Source organism: Anarhichas minor, unplaced genomic scaffold (genome assembly GCF_050575085.1).
Source record: "Anarhichas minor isolate MPS153535 unplaced genomic scaffold, ASM5057508v1 ptg000043l, whole genome shotgun sequence".
In the NCBI taxonomy this organism is placed as follows: Eukaryota; Metazoa; Chordata; class Actinopteri; order Perciformes; family Anarhichadidae; genus Anarhichas; species Anarhichas minor.
Window position 1 is genome coordinate 2,457,387 of NW_027466489.1, and position 17,930 is coordinate 2,475,316.

At 40.3% G+C, this 17,930-nt stretch overlaps 3 protein-coding genes across 3 annotated transcripts; all 3 read left to right on the forward strand.

The window, feature by feature from the left end:
- The first annotated feature begins 473 nt into the window (after window positions 1-473).
- guca1ab.2 (guanylate cyclase activator 1Ab.2) lies at window positions 474-2,290 on the forward strand. Its single transcript, XM_076111149.1, has 4 exons — window positions 474-671; window positions 1,461-1,610; window positions 1,896-1,986; window positions 2,160-2,290. The coding sequence occupies exons 1-4, from the start codon at window positions 474-476 to the stop codon at window positions 2,288-2,290; spliced, it is 570 nt and encodes a 189-aa protein (XP_075967264.1).
- A 2,803-nt stretch (window positions 2,291-5,093) lies between these two features.
- Window positions 5,094-9,106, forward strand: irf6 (interferon regulatory factor 6). Its single transcript, XM_076110562.1, has 7 exons — window positions 5,094-5,267; window positions 6,086-6,281; window positions 6,365-6,463; window positions 6,584-6,835; window positions 7,456-7,848; window positions 8,006-8,124; window positions 8,534-9,106. The coding sequence occupies exons 1-7, from the start codon at window positions 5,094-5,096 to the stop codon at window positions 8,762-8,764; spliced, it is 1,464 nt and encodes a 487-aa protein (XP_075966677.1). The 3' UTR covers window positions 8,765-9,106.
- Window positions 9,107-12,303: 3,197 nt separating this feature from the next.
- Window positions 12,304-17,534, forward strand: eps8l3a (EPS8 signaling adaptor L3a). The gene is made up of 18 exons (XM_076111015.1): window positions 12,304-12,368; window positions 12,479-12,561; window positions 12,662-12,726; window positions 12,811-12,969; window positions 13,300-13,449; window positions 13,546-13,610; window positions 13,700-13,806; window positions 13,901-14,061; window positions 14,165-14,270; window positions 14,396-14,469; window positions 14,570-14,644; window positions 14,929-15,074; window positions 15,794-15,962; window positions 16,053-16,099; window positions 16,176-16,272; window positions 16,398-16,517; window positions 16,675-16,760; window positions 17,336-17,534. Exons 1-18 carry the CDS (start codon window positions 12,304-12,306, stop codon window positions 17,514-17,516), a joined length of 1,956 nt encoding a protein of 651 aa, XP_075967130.1. The 3' UTR covers window positions 17,517-17,534.
- The last annotated feature ends 396 nt before the right edge of the window (window positions 17,535-17,930 follow it).

A 17,930-nucleotide genomic window follows, 5' to 3' on the forward strand; every position in this document is an offset into this window, starting at 1 on the left:
TATCCCAAAAGACACACACCAAACTAAATATGGACAGTTGAACACATAGTTGAGTAATAATGATGAATCCATACGTGTTGCAGTGTTCATCAAGCATAATAATGCCTACGTAGAAACTTAATGAGCATTGGTAACTGATATTTGATTCATATGTATTCATATATGAATATATCTAATATATATTCATGTTGATATCATTTGTTGGTCAGCTGGTGTCATCTTGTACAATAGGAAGTATTTCTGCTCCTAGGTTGTTTTTTTTAGTTAAGTCTTTGCTTGCAAGCAAAGTGGATTACAATTTCTGAGCCTTCAACATCACAGAGGATGATTGGCTCACACACACACTGCATCCTGCTACTTGTTTTTAGTCTGCATACCGGCCATGCACGGATGTTCGGCGGATGCGATACATTCTGGTTCTGGTTTTTACAGGATTTCTTATATCCCTTTTTTGTTTTTTTAGATAAACAGACATGGGAAACTGCACTGGGTCGGCTATGGAGGAACTACAAGCTTGTGAGAGTCATCAGTGGTACAGAAAATTCATGACCGACTACCCATCTGGACTTCTCACCTTTTACGAGTTCAAACAGTTATTTGGTCTGAGGAACCTGTCGGATACATCCAACGCCTATGTTGAGACCATGTTTACTACGTTTGATATGGATAATGTAAGTGGATTTATAATCTTCTGGCCGGGTAATATATACATTTTAATGTTAAGTAAAGCTGAATCTTTAAGTATGCTCACCATTAGTTGCTTTTCATCCTTACCGAATAGGATTGATGGTGAAATGTTTTTAAAAAGCATCCTTTGCACAAAAAGACAGAAGTTTAGTTCTCATTACTTTTACTTATATATGTGATAATGCTGCTATTATTTCATAATCCAGATCATATTCATAATTCATAATTAATTCATAATATATCTATCATCTTGATTATCTGCTTCTACTATTACCAACAAATAAGGATTACAATGATCATCATCTTCCTCATCAGAAAACCCACAAAGATTGATATTTGTTTACGTGTACTTTATTTCCACCCGCTACATCTATTTCATGTCTATTCAGTCTTTATGGTAAACTGTAAGAGCAAAGAAACTGGGTCATGTTCATCTCAATTTTCAAAAACAGTGACTGTGTTTTTCCTCAGTGCCTGCCAGTGTTTTTACGAGATTGTTTCTGCCAATAGAAATCTGACGGAGAGACACTTCTATTAGAGAGGGGGCTTATCCCAATGACGCTAACCTGAAAACAAGACAGCTGAAACCTCTTTTTCATGGAGGTGTAGATCAGTGTGCATTACATTTAAAGAAGTTATAAAATGGGTGGGCAACAGACCTTGATTCCACAATTTGACAGTTTTCTGCACAGACTTGAATAAGGCAGGAGTATACATTGAATGCCACACTGCTCTGCTCAAGACAATGTCCATAATGTCCTTCTCTTTTGTAGGATGGCTTCATTGATTTTATGGAGTATGTAGCTGCTCTGAGCCTGGTGCTGAAGGGAGGAGTGCAGCAGAAGCTTCGCTGGAACTTTAAACTGTATGATGTAGATAGGAGTGGATACATCGACCGTGACGAGCTGCTTCAGATAATTAAGGTGGGCATGAGCCTTCATGTTGAAACGTGACGCATGGCTTTGTAACAGATCCAAGTAAATCCCAAGTACTATCCTGAAACCACCTGCTCAGACCTCTCGGGTCTCACTGAGATATGGCACAGGTATCCCACCTCCGGCTTAGAGGAGCGTAGAACACACTGCAGTGATACAAGGTGCAGAGGCAAAAAGCTAACACTTAGCTGACATCTACTGGTTGAAGAAAGGTAGGCAACAATTACATGTCTCAGTTTTTAACATGATCTCCTCTCTTTGTGTTATGTTTAGTCCATCCGTGCAATCAATGGGATTCCTAGTAAGGTGTCATCGGAGGACTTTGCCAACATAGTGTTTGACAAGATTGACATCAATGGAGATGGTAAGGGCTAAGGGCAAAATATTCGGTCAGAAAATGAGCACCAACTGGGTTGGAGGAGTGGACGGAAAAAAAACTGAATATCTTCAACCCTGGCAAATTATCGACTAAATATGAATCTCTGTTATCACCAGCAGAGGGGATTTAAGTTCAGAGTGTGCGTTTGTTTTTTCCAGGGGAAGTTTCCTATGAAGAGTTCATGGAGGGGGTTCAAAATGACAGCATGCTGCTGGCGACACTAACAGAGAGTTTGGACCTCACGCACATTGTCCAAAAAATTCAAAGGGAGATGAGGACCAACATCTAATACTTCCAACTGTATGGACCCCAATACATTTTTGTATATAACTGAGCCACAGCTGAAAAGGTGGGTTCAGGATAACCCACAAATCATCAGGACTAACGGATGTGGACCAATCTCTGGGTCATTGTCAAAGTGCAGCACGCTTGCACTGGTTTAGTTTTTCTTCACATATTCATGAGCCAGCAAAGGCTTTCCATCAACCCCAATTCTGTCCAATGTCCATTCATTTTAGCCATCATATTCTGTTGGACATTAAATACATATTGAACTTTATGTATTTATGGGAAAACAACAGACCCGATAACTTCCTAATTGGAGTGTTTTATAAACTGTAAAGAGCCATCCGAGATTCCCTTCTTCCAAGCCATTACAGAGATGCATGTATTTTTGTGGAGCCTTTTAATGCTTTGAATGAACTAGATGCAAAACCCTACCTGCTGATGCTACTACCACTACACTGTAGATTTAAAGTAGCTCTAATGTATATTTTACAATAAACAATAAAAGTACATTCATCAAAATCATGTGCCTTTCCTCTTTAATCAGCCTCTAGTCTGAATCCTTTTCCATTTGGATTTTGACTGTTTGTTTTAAGTTATGTGTGTTTCCAATTGTTTCCCTTAAGTTGTCCTTTCAAACTGATCACTTAATTAAAGCAAACTTGCAGCTTTTTCACAACCCAGGTAAGCTTTTATACATTATGCTGTTCAATCCACAGCATTAGATTTAGGCTTTTAGGATTAGCTTTTCCTAAATTAAAGTTCCACATTAGATTAGTTTATGATGCTATGAGGTTTGCTGGCTGGATAGTTTATGTTTAAGGAAAGCAAAGGAAAGATAAATGCTTAATTCTGGTATGTGAACACATGGAACAGATAGAAAGCACCTTTGTGTGACCAAATAAATGTTGTTGTAAAGTGTTAAGCGATGAGCATGCCCAACATTTATTTTATAGACATGTCAGTAAGTGATATATTTGTATTCATTCTTTGTTTTCATTCATTTTCTATTAACTCTATTAGGTCTTCTAGTACTAACTGTCTTTGACTGACAGAATGACTGGAGAAATTCACATAGAGTCCTCCACAAGTTTTTGATGACTTTGTTGTAGCTGGTTACGAAACATTTAGGTATTTTGTGACTTAAAATCAAGTAATATCTTTTCTTTACCCCTCATCACAGGCAATGACATTAATGTGGACAGCCTGGTAGTTTTTGCCTTTTTCATTTGACTCATTTTCAGTAACCTGAAGAGAGATGAGCAGGCCTACAACAAGATGGACAATATTTTAAGGAAAGTCTGATTCAATTTACCTCATTTTGTGGGGGATGTTTTATTTTATGTGGTGACCCCTCTACAGTCCCCTTTATGTTAAATTTATGTTGGGACTTTATGGGATGCTGACCCTCAGGTTGGGAACTATTCACACATCGTTGCAGGGAGTTCTTCATCCTTTGGGATGCTACAGCTGGCACTTGGACCCAAAACACCCAGCCACTATCAGCTCAGAAAGCCATCTATTTCAGAATGCAAATAATTAGCATCACACACATGGCGACAGACTCATTGTGGATATTATGTCGAAACCAGGAAACCCAAAGGCAAATGTGTACAGCTGGATGTGTCAGACACACGCACTCAGAGAAAGTCATGAGTAGTTTCAGGGAGTGGCTTGTTATTGTCATCATCATCAACCGTCCACCGTCTTGTACGACTTCGCAATGAATGGACTGTTATTTACTGTGGAAACTCCAACTCTGCCTGCCGGCTGAGTCATTACTATTGTCTGCCAGTGTGTAGTGTTTTTCTCTAAGTATGTAGGTCCCTCATAGAAAACCCTGAGGATAAAACAGTGTGGTTTTTTTTTCTCACACTGTTCAAAGCAAAAAATATGCAGAAAAATATAAAGATGTTCGTTGAAAAAAAAAGAAAAAAGAATTGCATAAACATCAGTGAAAATAAAGACGGCCCAACCTCCCAATCCTTCTTGTGAAAGAACTAGTCGGTACTTTAGTTCCCTTGAGAAAACAAAAGTGTTTCTTAAATGTCTGTGTGCATTATGCCTTCATGATATATGCTCGTATATATCGACAAAAAACATTTATGAAAATGATGCTCAGATGGAAAAATATAGTGTCCAGTCCACGTGCTCCACAAAAAGCTATCCACTCAGCTGCTCAAAAAAAAAAGGTGTGTCACCGGCGTGACGTCACGCACGTACCTGAGTTTCGGTGAGGAGAGGGGACGGGCTGAGCCGGAGTGAACAACAACAGCGCTTCGGAGTCCTCCGAGATTAATTTGTTGTTATTCGCGCCCACTTCGTCCGTGTTAATATCAGTGAGGGTTTTTTTTTTCTTTTAAGGGAATCTGCAGCCGATTTACAGAGGAAACGCGGTTTTATCTCCGGCTGCTGGTTAGCAGGCCGACGAGGACAGACTTCGCCAACTTCCTGGTTTGCCACAGGTATGTGTGTCGTTCTTCAGTATCGCGTTTGGTCGCTTTGTCTATTTGAGTTTTGGATCTATTTCACTGCATATTCACATGTAAAGATATGCTGACCTACCATGCACAGCCTAACCTGTAAGCAGCTATGGTTATATGACAAATAACTAAATAAGTCAAAGGTCATTCCGCCTGTCAAAGTGTGGCCGTTTTAAAATGTTTGGAATATCCCGGACGTGCGAACACTCCTGCGCGTCATTGTCTGTCACTGAGTTTAATAAAGCTCTCTGTCCGTTTAAAAAAATGTCTCACAGCAGCAATCAACCGTGGGACTCACCGGTTTGTGTTGTCTTTTCAGCCAGGATGTCGGTCACCCCTCGACGTGTCCGTCTGAAGCCCTGGCTGGTCTCTCAGGTGGACTGCGGGCGATACCCAGGTCTGGTGTGGATTGACCGTGAGGCCATGCGCTTCAGGATCCCATGGAAACACGCCACACGGCACACACCCCAGCACGAAGACGAGGACACCATATTTAAGGTTACGGGCTCTTAAAATCCACCAGATGTCATGATAATAATAAAAAAAAAAAATCCGCGAAAAGAGGAATGTATAGTGACGTGTTTGTTCATCCCGAGGCAGACACCTTGTAGATTGTCAATATTTTTGCAAGGCCTATACTGGTTCTTACCTGCTAAATATGCTTTAAGAAAGAAGAAAGGGAAAAAAAAGGGAAAACTTTGCATGCCTCTGGAGCAACATCTGGTTTTGCAACCGACTTACACATACCTCTGTCAAGCCTCTAACATTAGCCCTGGTGTAATGTATGTAAGTAGTAGATAGGACAACTAGCACTGGGCCTGTATTTGTGTGGCTGCAATTAAAGATCAGAGACGGTGATGTTGGGACTTCTTGCTCTTGTTTTTCTATGAGATCGTATGCAGTTGTACATGGACTGTGTACATTCCTTGTATGAGTGCATTGCGTTGTCTTCGTCCCTGTGGACACGCCAAACTAGATGGGAAAGTGAAATTGTAGTGTTTTGGTGTAACGTTAGTAAAACCGGAACCTCTTGGTGCTGACAACGTACATGGGTGACACATTGTACAGATTCTTCATGATAAAGATGAGTCGCTTACATTTTCCAAATGTATTGGTAAAGCTAAATAAATACATTCATAACCATGTTTCATGCACATTAATGTACATGATGACATCATTGTCCATTATCTTGGATATTTCTTTGGACAGATGCCTCACAAAAAAAGGTATAATTATGTGGATCCTGTGCAGGAATCTGAAATATTTAAAACAGGACTGTGATATTGATACCTCTGTATGTTTAAATGTGCCTCCAGGCGTGGGCTGTGGAGACCGGGAAATTTCAAGAGGGAGTTGATGAACCTGATCCTGCAAAGTGGAAAGCTCAGCTTCGATGTGCCCTGAACAAAAGCAGAGAATTCAACCTGGTCTTCGATGGCACCAAAGAGGTTCCCATGAATCCTTTGAAGATATATGATGTCTGCGACATCCCACCGCCGCCCATTAACCAAGGTAGATAAGAGCTGGACACTTTGTTCATCCTCAATTACAATTTGTCCTTCATTTCACTTCATTGTGTAATACTTACCCCACAGCCTCCTCAGACGCTGGTTCTTGGACTCCACATGAGGACGACGGTGGTGAGGAAGATATGCCAGATACCCCAGAGTCTCTCCCTCCATACCCATCTAATGGTGAATGATTTCTCCGCGCACATTACGCCTATTTCCTGGCAGTACATCCAAAAAAGTAAAGTTGTAAATTTAGTTTTTTGATAATTCAGCCAATTCATTCTTTTCCCTTTCCTCATTTAGGCACCAGTCCCTCTCCTCTTATTATGTGGTCTCCTAGCTCAGATTCGCAGCCTTCCAGTTGTCCCCCTTCAAATGAGGTCTGGCCCAAAGAGGAGTCGGTTAAAATCTGGCCTAAAGAGGAGCCTGTGGATGTGGAGATGACACCAACTCCCCTGTTGCCTCCTGCTCCCCTGCCCGATCACTCGATGCAGCCCCCTCCTCTACCCGATGCCTTTTTTGCCTCTCCAGAAATGTGGATCAGTTCCCTCCCGAGTAAGCACTTCTTATAGCGTTGTTGAAATCCAGTGAACACCACACATCATTAAAGAGACAGACCACCGCAAACCACGACCGTTGTTTTTTTTTCCTGTTTTCCAGTCAGTGGATTCAGATAGATTTAGTGCAACGGGCTGATGCAGTGTGGGGACACCTGCTGTAGCATTGGGGATTGCTACTATAGCTCAACACAGTCTGTATTTTCCTAAAACAACTGGGCATTGTAGTTTTTATTAAACAATAATCCCTTTTGTTGGGGACTATTTTTTGCTGTGATTTGGTGTTTACAGCAGCAGGAGGGTTTGCGTGAGATTGACTCCAACTAAACTACAACGCACAAGTTCATCGTAATGTGGAATAATGTGTCTTATCGGTGACAATAATTGAGGTCTACGCCACACAGCCAATACTCAATTCATTGTCAGTCAGAAAATTACAGAATATTTGAATAAAAGCTGACCAACACTTAATGTCTCCAAATTCCGGGGGCACTTCAGATACAGTGGGAGAAATTGTAAGCGTATGTTGTTTGGGTGAACCGTCCCTGTTTTAAGGCATAACTTCAGTTGTACGTCAAACGCGGTTTTAACGCGTTTCTACATTTCTCTCTGACCCAGTGACAGACCTGGAGGTGCAGTTCCACTACAGAGGGAAGGAGATCTGTCCCACAGCGAACGTCAGTAACCCGCAGGGCTGCAGGCTGTTCTACGGAGACCTCGGCCCCATGGTCAATCAGGAGGAGCTGTTCGGGCCGGTGAACCTGGAGCAGCTACGCTTTCCGACCACAGAGCACATTACCAATGACAAGCAACGGGTTTTCACTAACCGCCTGCTGGATGTGATGGACAGAGGCCTGATCCTGGAGGTCAGCGGTCACGATATCTACGCAGTGCGTCTCTGCCAGTGCAAGGTGTACTGGTCCGGTCCCTGTGCTCCAAATCCAGCTGCTCCAAATCTTATAGAGCGCCAGAGGAAGATCAAACTCTTCTGCCTGGAGTCTTTTCTCGGTGGTAAGTAGAATTCTCACTTTTATTGGGAAAATTAGTAAAACAACTTGAGTTAAATGCAGATTCTATTAAGATTATGGTCTTTGGAGCTCCTAAAAAATGTAATCTCTTAGAAGGAATTCTAATAGTAATAACTTTGAACTGTTTGTGGGGTGTACAGGAGTGATAGCACACCAGCGTGGCCAGACACCAATCCCTCCTCAGTTTGAAATCAACCTGTGTTTTGGAGAGGAGTGGCCCGATGGGAGACCCATAGAGAGGAAACTTATCATGGTTCAGGTGAGAATCGGTGTTTGTAACAAGAATTAATGAATGTTTGTGGTCATCACAATGCATGAACAAACTTTATCTCTGTTTACGACGGTTGGAAGAATAGTTAACACAATAAGAATAGTAATCTGCATGGAAATATTTCAATGCATAAAAAATATTTTGCATGTTGATTATCTTATATAAATGACACAACCAGAAAATCTATTCTTATTTAAACATGTATTTCTATTATTTAAAGGAAATAAAAGCTGTTCAATATAACTTAAGCTGCAGTTCTTAACACTTTTTTTTCAACATCAGACTTATATTTTGTCTTTTCATACTGATAATAGCTATTTATTTGTGTAAAGACAATTAGCTGCACTCTTTTCAGAGTCTCTGACTGTGTGACTCATGCTGGTCCTCTGTCCTACAGATCATTCCAGTGGTGGCCCGCATGATAAGCGAGATGTTTTCTGGAGACAACACGCGGTCCTTCGACAGCGGCAGCGTTCGCCTGCAGATCTCAATCCCAGATATCAAAGACAACATAGTGACCCATCTAAAGCAGCTGTACTGCCTGCTGCAGAACCACCAGGGCCAGGACGGCTGGACGTTGCCCACCGGCCCAGGCTTGAACATCGTCCAGGCTCTGCAGGCGCAGTGAAGCAGCGCGCACTGTGAACTAACATATAACATATATCACTGTATGTGTCACACTGCTACTGGGAGTTACCGACCGTTGGCAAATAATTACTTATGCGTAATGATATTTAGAAGTGTGCACACTATACTGTAGGATTGTTTTGCTTTTCTCTAGTAATGTTTTGTGCCTAGGCTTTTTTTTTTTTGTATATAAAGTAGTGCCCTCAATCCTGCATCACTCTGCATTATGTGTGCAGGTACCAAAGACAGATATGGTGACTGCATGGGCCAAAGTCCTGCTTGCTGCAATGGAACATTCAACATAGTTAATGAGTTACAGGAATCGCCCTGTGCCATATTTATCCAAAACTGGTCAGTGATTACCACTCGAGAAACTGTGCCGAATACCGTTTTTATCTTTTGACCTCATATATAATGTTTTGAAGCAACACAACTCGCATGGGTTTTTTTACATGTTGGATAGAATTTAGCCAAATATGAAATAAAGTACGGCTTGCTTCTTTCTATTCATTTATGACTTAACAGCACATCTTTACTCAGTTTGCAATCAGTTTTCTGGTCACCTGGCCAGCAGTTTTGTCTTCAGTTGATTTATTTTTCCATCTATATTGTAGGTTATTTTTGTATTCACATCTTTGATTTTTAGGTCATTTATTGTATCCTGGAAGTCGCTGAACATTCAGCTATTTGGATCTATTTTAATATGGATGCCACTACACTTTGAGGTGCTGCATTATGTTTTATATCTAGTTGAATTCAACCTGTGATTGTATGTTTATTTTATCAATAAAAAAAGCACAAATAACATGGGAGTTTATGAATGACTTATCATAGTAAACCGGTTTCTGGGCAGAGAAGAGTCAAATATATCAGCTTTGTGCAATGCATTCTTGTACAAACAGTGTTTGTTTACTTTTGTGCTGCAGCTGTGGGTTGACTGCTTTGTGAGTTTACTGCAGCTTTGCACCTTCTGAATGAGTTAATGCAGCGTTGCTGACTCCCGGTGGTTTAGGTTAACAACAGCAGGCCTGGGATGAGTACAGCATTGAGTAATGTGTTTTGGTACTTTGTGTCGGCATCAGTAAAGGGCTTGAACCTCCAAGTGAGGTTGTTTGTTTCTTTACAATCATTTGATTTTCAGCCATCTGATGATGATTGCCTAATATATCATTAGAGTGACCAATATAGAGTATGAGTGGCAGGCCATTGGGGCAGGTGCAGGGAAAACAAACAGAAAAAATTGAGGTTTTAATGGTCCTGAGTAGCCCAGAAATTAATATACTTCTGGATTAATGCATGACATAAAACATCCTGGATTGCTGCTGTTATTTATCATATTCTACAATTTCAGGTCAGTGACTGGGTAGAATAGTTCAATAATGGTGTTGTCTTCAGGTACTCAAGGTGAGCCACAGCTTAGCCCTATATTTTGGTGTGGGAACAGCAATCGCCAAAAAGTGCGTCAGACGTCCTTTAGACCTGTCTTATACAAGAACGCAACAACCCGTTGGCTGTGACCGGTATTTTTGAGTTACCACGCACAAATGTGACATCCTAAGTTGAACCATGTAAAGCGATATATTATCATTTTTCCATAAAATATATACTATATATATATATATATAAATGTATTTTATGGAAAAAGTCACTGGGTCCCATTAGATGGAAGTTGTTGAGAAAAAAATCCTGAATTGTCAATAAAAAAGATGAAAGATTGATAGATGTTGTTTACTGGGTTCATTACATCAAGGAATGTGTTCTGGTTAATGTTTGTCTGTGTGACATTACAAATCATGAGATTGGGGTTTTATTGTGGAGCCAGTCTGCCAGGTGGATGGACACAGTACTGACAGAGATGTGAAGTGCTACAACTTGACAACACTGAGGAAATTCCCTTTCAAATTCCCTAACTGCTCTTTCTTTGGTAATGCCCCCACATTTACAATATATGAAGAAGTGGTTATTTGGGAAGACACATGGAAGTATTTAAAACTGGATTTTGAATCGAAATAAACCTGACTTCAGTAGATAACTAAAGTACAATAAAATGGTAGAGTTACAAAGATATGACATGTTCGGTATGGAAGTGAGTAAGAGTAAATATAAATACTGCATTGCACTTTTTCTCTTCTTTCTCTGTAGGTATTTTAATTCACTGTAGCGTGAACCTGACGAGTTGAAGGCAGTTATCTATGATAGGATGCACGCATTGTGTGTTTTTAATGAGGAAGAAGAATCAAAAGAGGAGTTGGAGCATTGTAGCTCAATACTTGTAATCACACAACATTGTAAAATGGAAAAATGACAAAATGCTGATGGGCCCCAAAATCTATTTATAGAGCTGGAGACCTTTAAGCTTTTCCAGGATGATTTCCTCCATATCTGTTAACCTTTGCTCAGATGGGATGCCACACTAAAGGTCTCACGCCCTTATCTGAGTCAACTTGGAATCCCACAGATCACTTTGCTACTGACAGTGGACTTTGTCCTTCTCCTTTATGAGGAAGTCTTGGGTGTTTGTCGTTGACTGAAGTACAGCGTTAAACTATGTTTTGTATTTCTTCTAAATAATACAACAGTATTCATCTACCAGATATCAAAGGTAAGAGCTTTTGACTTTGAATCTCCACCATAAACTGGATATGTCTTTGTTATATGTGTACGTGATCTGTACTTGATGCTTGTTACGTGTTCGCATTTCATTTAACACAATTCAAACGAACTCGACATCACCACGATCTTCCTTTTATTCCTGATAGTGAATGCAGGATAACCACCGCTTCACCCGGCTTTATCTTGAATAAGGTGCTGGAAGTATCAAAAAAGCTCAAACTGGTAGAACGGATATCCGCACACTTAAATGCAGAGAACATTAAGATGAACACTTTATTTTTTAGCTTTCGGTCTAAAGGACCTTTTATTATATAGGATTTTGAAAACAGATTTAATTATAAAAAAATATTTTTGTACTTTTCTGACTTACTGTAGAATGAACTTAACCATTCGTTCAGCTTCTGTGTTTGACAAATGTTTGTTTTATTGTATTGAAAGAGATAATTTACCTTTTTGTTTTTATATACTGTTAACTGTTTCTATCTTCACTTGTGTTAGACACAGACAGTCTTTAAAATATACAAACCCCTTGAAATATCCCAACAGCACCATAAAGATGTCGTCGTTAGGTGGATCACAGAGCTGTGTTGCTAGGTGACTGTAACTAGTTGATGACTCTCAACATCTGTTTTTTTATTTATTGCTAATAAAGAAGGTGTTGTTTGAGCAAATGCTCATTTTGCTTTTGACAGTCGTAAAAGTTGTGTTTTTTTTTTTCAATTAAAACTTAACAAACCTTGAGTTTTTTAAGCTTCTGTTTGCTTTGAATAAACACTGATGGCCGACAAACTTCCCAAAATAAACGAGTTATAGATTTATTTCCGATGTAGGTTGCTGACACAGCTCATACCACTGACATTACAGATTTATGGTGTGTATAACTCATATTATGTATGATAGGGCAGGTGTGTTAGTTCAGTGCTGAACATGTTCAGGAGTAACAGTCCCTTTGGCAACGACACCAGCAGCTGGACAGGATCAATCCAGTCCAAGTATGGCTTTCACAATTTTACGTTGTTGACGTATCAATTGATTGTTTCATTCATTACTGTATTCATCGCAGATGATCAATGTTGTAACTTGCTTGCATTTGTTGTGACAGTGGCTTCTCTATAGATGAGGTGTCATCACAGGTGTCATCACAGGTGTCAAGTCTGTCGAGGCCCAGTGCAAAGTCAATTTACTGTAAGTTAACACCCCTGTACTCAACATATTCAGTGGTTACACCTGTGGATGTTCTGTTCATTTTCATGACTAACACTGAGCTCTCGTTTATGATTGACAGTGCAAAGGATGGAGTATGCAGTATCAGTAAACAAGATGATGAACAAATTTCAATACAGAGTGGAGGTATAACATTATCCATACGAATATGCCCATTTCTGAATCATGCCATGCTTAATGTTGTGTTTTAATGTGTCTCTGCTGCTGCAGCACTTGTTCACCTGTGACCTGGATGGGAAGGGCTTGAGAAGCATAGAAGACTGTGTGGAGCGGCTGAAAGTGCTGGACGGGATGGGTCGTGTGTGGGGTCAGAACATGCTGCTGGAGGTACGAGGCGCCAACCTGCTGCTCACAGACATTGAAACCAAGGTAAGCAGCATGTGAGGCCTACAGACAGGTGACAAGTCTGAAATTCTAATCTGATGGGATTCGTCTCTTCCAGGATGACAATGACCCCACCCAGGGAATAAAGGATCACTGAATAGTTAGACGAGCATGACCAAAGATTATGTTATGTTACGTCACGTCACGTTATGTTATTGCCTTCACAGTCAACAGATCTCAACTCAATTGAATACTGAACTTGAACAATAAACCTGAACTTGAATATACTTGATGCTGGTTTCTCCTTTAATATAAATGTATGTGCAGAGGTCTACGACATGGTTTAATGTGTATCAATGCGTTCTATTTTCTCAGGAGGAGCTGGAGTCCATGGCTTTCGGCGACATCCTGGAGCTGCAGGCTGTGCTTGACGCTGGAGTGTTTAAATCCCTGCTCACAGTGTCGGTCCGGCTCGGGAGAAAACACAACACCACTGTCTTCATGTTTCAGTGTGAGGATGTCAGAGTGAGGACAAACCCATAGAAATCAATCTAACTGTGACTGTTAAATTAAGTAAATGAGTGAGTTAATGTTTGTTTTTGTTGTTGTTGTTGTTCACAGGCTGACTATGTTCAAAGGGATCTCTCAGGAGCTTTGTCACGCGGGAGTCATGATTCAAGCATCAGGTAAGAACTTAAAGTCAGTGAGAACAAATACCTGAAAGTTGATTCTTTCATTTTATTCCTCACAATGCCTCTCACACTTTTTGACGCAGGAATGCAGGACTACTGGCAGGATGTCAGGGAATGAAAAACCTTCCTAACGCTGCAAAGTACAATGAACCTGAAGAGCAGATGCCCCCATGGATGGCTCCCGACTATGGTGAGTAAGTGACAGGAGATATATAACTGTTGATATGATTATTAATGATATCGTCAAAATCAACACAAACCTTCCTTCTTCTTTGTCCATGCAGAAGATGATGACGTCCCTGAGCGTGAACTGTTTGTGCCTCAGGAGGAGGAGGAGGAGGAGGCCCCCGCTCCCAGAGAGGAGGTGCCATCCCCGCAGCACTCAACCAACGAAGAAGAACCTCTGTCTACCCCACGCCCATACACAGACCTGGACAGGAATGTAGTGAGTGTATAACCTGTGACATAGTTGGTCTTTAGTACATTTTAGTAACATTTACAAGAAAAGGAATGTGTAAATGACTTTCTTCTTCTTTCGTTCTTTACAGGATATCTTGAATCATATTTTAAGTGACATAGAAGTCTTCATGGGAAAAGTAGCTGCAATAGTAGCTAAAAATGCAAAGAAAAAGAATAAAAAGAAAAAAGGAAAAGGTAACTTAATGCAGGAAATGAAGGAAGATAATTTGTAAAGGAATATTCTGTTTTAAAATGTGAATTCTATAAAAAAAAATCCATTAGTTGTGAGTCTTCATTATGTATTTATTTTGGTTCTTTAGCCATGGACGGTATGCCCCCTGCAGCAGAATTTGAAGAGTGTTTCCAAAAGATCAAATTTGGTTTCAACCTTGTGGTATGTGTCCTTAATTTGCAGAGTATCATCACAGTGAATGTTATTCCTGTTCACTCTGAAGTGTACAGTACATGTAACAGTAAAATGTTTCCCTCGACAGGGGGAGCTCAATGGAATGATTAAAAATCCCAGCGCTCCTGAATTTGTTCACTCCTTATTCTCCGCATTAGCATTCGTAAGTGACTACATCTCTTAAAATTGAACTTTAACACATATATTGTATGATTTTTAGAATTTATAATCCCTGTTAAAAAGATTTTAAAAAATACACCTAAAACCCTGTTCTCTTGTCTTCTTCTTTGAAAGAATGCATTATGTTATGTGTGATTAGTTCAGCCTTTAACATGTATTATCTACACCCTTCTTGTAATCCAGTGTGCAGACACCCTCTGTGGCCATGCACTTAGCCTAATTACATGACTACTGCACAACAAAGTGAGTTATGCTTTTCTTCTACAGATGACATCTCACTGCGCTGAGGAGCTGCCTCAGAACATCGTTGCACCGCTGCTGAAGCCTCAGTGTATCCGTCTCCTGAGTGAAGAAGCCTCCACAGAGGAGGACCAGCTGTGGCAGTCTCTAGGAGACGCCTGGAACATCCCCAGGTGAGACACTGGACAGTGTTGGACCAAAATCTAAGCTTCACCTCACTCCACATCTGCAGTGGGGGAAACTTAGTACAAGTACTTTACTTAAGAACAGTTTAGAAGTATTTGTACTTTACTCTAGTGTTTCCATTTTATGCTACTTTATATTGCTGAGGAAAATGTACTTTTCACTGCATTACATTCATTTGGCAGTTAAAGAGATACAAAAACATACAATAAGAGTATAACTTACTACTTATTGTTAGATACTAAACCAGTGGTTCTTATTCTTTTGTGTAATTGGGGCCCCATGTCAACATTTCAGATGTCTATGAGTTGTTAGCATTCCCACTAAAAAGAAATCTCCCCTTTAAACTTCTCATTTAAATTAACTGTGCAAGGCCCATTTCAAATAGTAAAGATTTTAGAAAAATCCATAAAATTAATATTAATTTGTGTAGCAGAACTTGTGACTCTTTGGAGGACAAACACTGGACTAAACTACCTAACTTTTACTTTAAAAGCTATTAGTTTACTGAACTAGGATTTTGAATGCCAGACTTGTACATGTAATATTTCTGACGTTGTTGCATTGGTACTTTTACTTAAGTACTTTTACGTATTTGAGTACTTCTTCAACCAATGGACTACTGCTTATACACTTAGGGTTTAGTCAAATATATCAGACTGCTGTGTGGAAGGATGATAATCAGTTTTGATTTTGACAACATCACCAGCACCAGATGGCCAGAAGACGACGAGGACATCCCGACATACACTCTGGAGTTCTCTGATGGCTGGCAGCCTCATGAGGTGACTGCAGCACCTGAACCCAGTGGACCTATGAGAAGGCAGGAGCATCAACAACTTGCACCCAGCCAGGTAAACCTTCACATCAAACATTCAGTACGACACCAGCGCTGATAGACGGCTAGTTTGGAGAGAAGCGGGAGAAAGATGAAAAACATAACAAGACCATGTCCTCTTTTTGTGTAGACTTCCACCAAGTGGACACCACCGCCTCTCCCCTCACGAAAGACACGGTACGCACAAGCACATGAAGTATAACTCAATATCATGTGAATGTTTTACAGTTTTGATGCCCTTTGTGTTTTTCAGCTCACGTGAGTCAAAACTGCGTTGCATGCATGTTATGAATGACTTCATCTCAAGAAACCACAGAGAGCTCACCGTCAGAAAAGGAGAAATAGTTGAGGTGAGTTAGGGACATGAAACAACTGCTCTTTCTGTTCCATCATAGTGGTATTGGTGGCAAAAGAGAAAACAACATGCACATATTTCTTCAAGACCGCAGCTAGTCTTTTCTTTGTCCATCCACAGCTGCTGGACATGTCGAAGCAGTGGTGGAAAGTGAGGAACAGGGGAGGGGAGGAGGGCTTTGTCCCCAACAATGTCCTGGAGGCTCATGACAAGCAACACATCGAGGCTGACACACCACAGGTAACTTTAAACCCGCTATTAAAGGAAGCCAAAGTCACTGGGGGATCCTGGGCATGACAGTGAAGGAAAGCAGCAACTTCACTGCCCGAAAACAGTCTCAGGTCACACTTCTTCTCAAACAGTAAAATTACATTGCATTATCATTACATTTTCTCAGCATACTGGAGGTTCTCCTGTCCTCACAAAGAAGACCAAGCCTGCAGAAGTGAAAGCCTGGCTGGAAGACAAGGGCTTTAGTAAAATGTAAGTACATACAGTCATTCAATTTAGTATTGAATTAACGTTTACAATAAAGCTATATTTGACTGATTGATTCAATTTGATAAATAAAACCTACTCAAATCTATGAGGCGCTGTCTCTCACAAAAAGTATACTCAATTAAACAACTGTAAATATTTATAGCTGTAAGTAAATGCATCATTGGAGGTTGAGTCTATGACTGACTTGAACAGAAAGCCTATATTGCAAACTCGAGGTTTGTGGTTAGAAATAAGTAGGCATTTATGATGCAGGTGGGTTTAGTGAAAGACACTATTGAGTTGCATTATGGGAGATGTAGGATCCAGTGTTTGAGGAGCCTTATTAGGGACAAACATGACCTCTTCTGCTTTGAGTTTTACAGTTGATATTACAATTTTGTGGTGCAATACTAAATACTTTGCTGTTTTTTTTTCTTCAAATTAACTTCAGTGGCAACTTAAAACAGCTGCACTTAACCAACACACATTTCATTTTTGTTAAGTAGTACAGTACCTCTCCTGTTAGAATGAACCCCAGAAGTGATTATAAACAGATCAATGTTACTTATCTCTTGCAGCACTGTTCGCTGTCTGGGCGGGCTGAGCGGCTCTATGCTGCTGGGGATGACCAGAGAGGAACTGAAGACCGTGTGTCAAGAGGAAGGGGGGCGAGTCTTCTTCCAGTTACAAGCGGTCAAGTCTGCCATGGCTGTAAGTGACTCACACAGTGCAGCTTCATTTGTCTCCACTCTGGTGTAAACAAACCCCTCTGACTCTTTTGTGTTTCAACACTGTAGGTTGCCATTTAAAAAGAGACCAACAAGAGAACATCAGAGGAGAATAAGGAATCATCATGGTCCGAAACAAGTCACCAATGTCACCAAATACTGTGAGCTTTCAGATAATATTAAGCAATTAAAAGTGAGGTTAAGTTTACAGCTCGTTTGGCACAATATAATATCCTCCGAAACCTTGTAGCAAATAATATAAATGTCATTTTGAAATGTATATTAGTCAAGTTGTCATTTAAAAATGTCCTAAAATCAGTTGACAAGTTATTAGATGAAGTGTTAAAGTGCATTTAGACAATGTATCCAGCAATACTATGATTACAGTGTATAGTAAGACATTTAGCAATGTGCCCAAGTTATGTAACACAAAATGGGGAAAGCA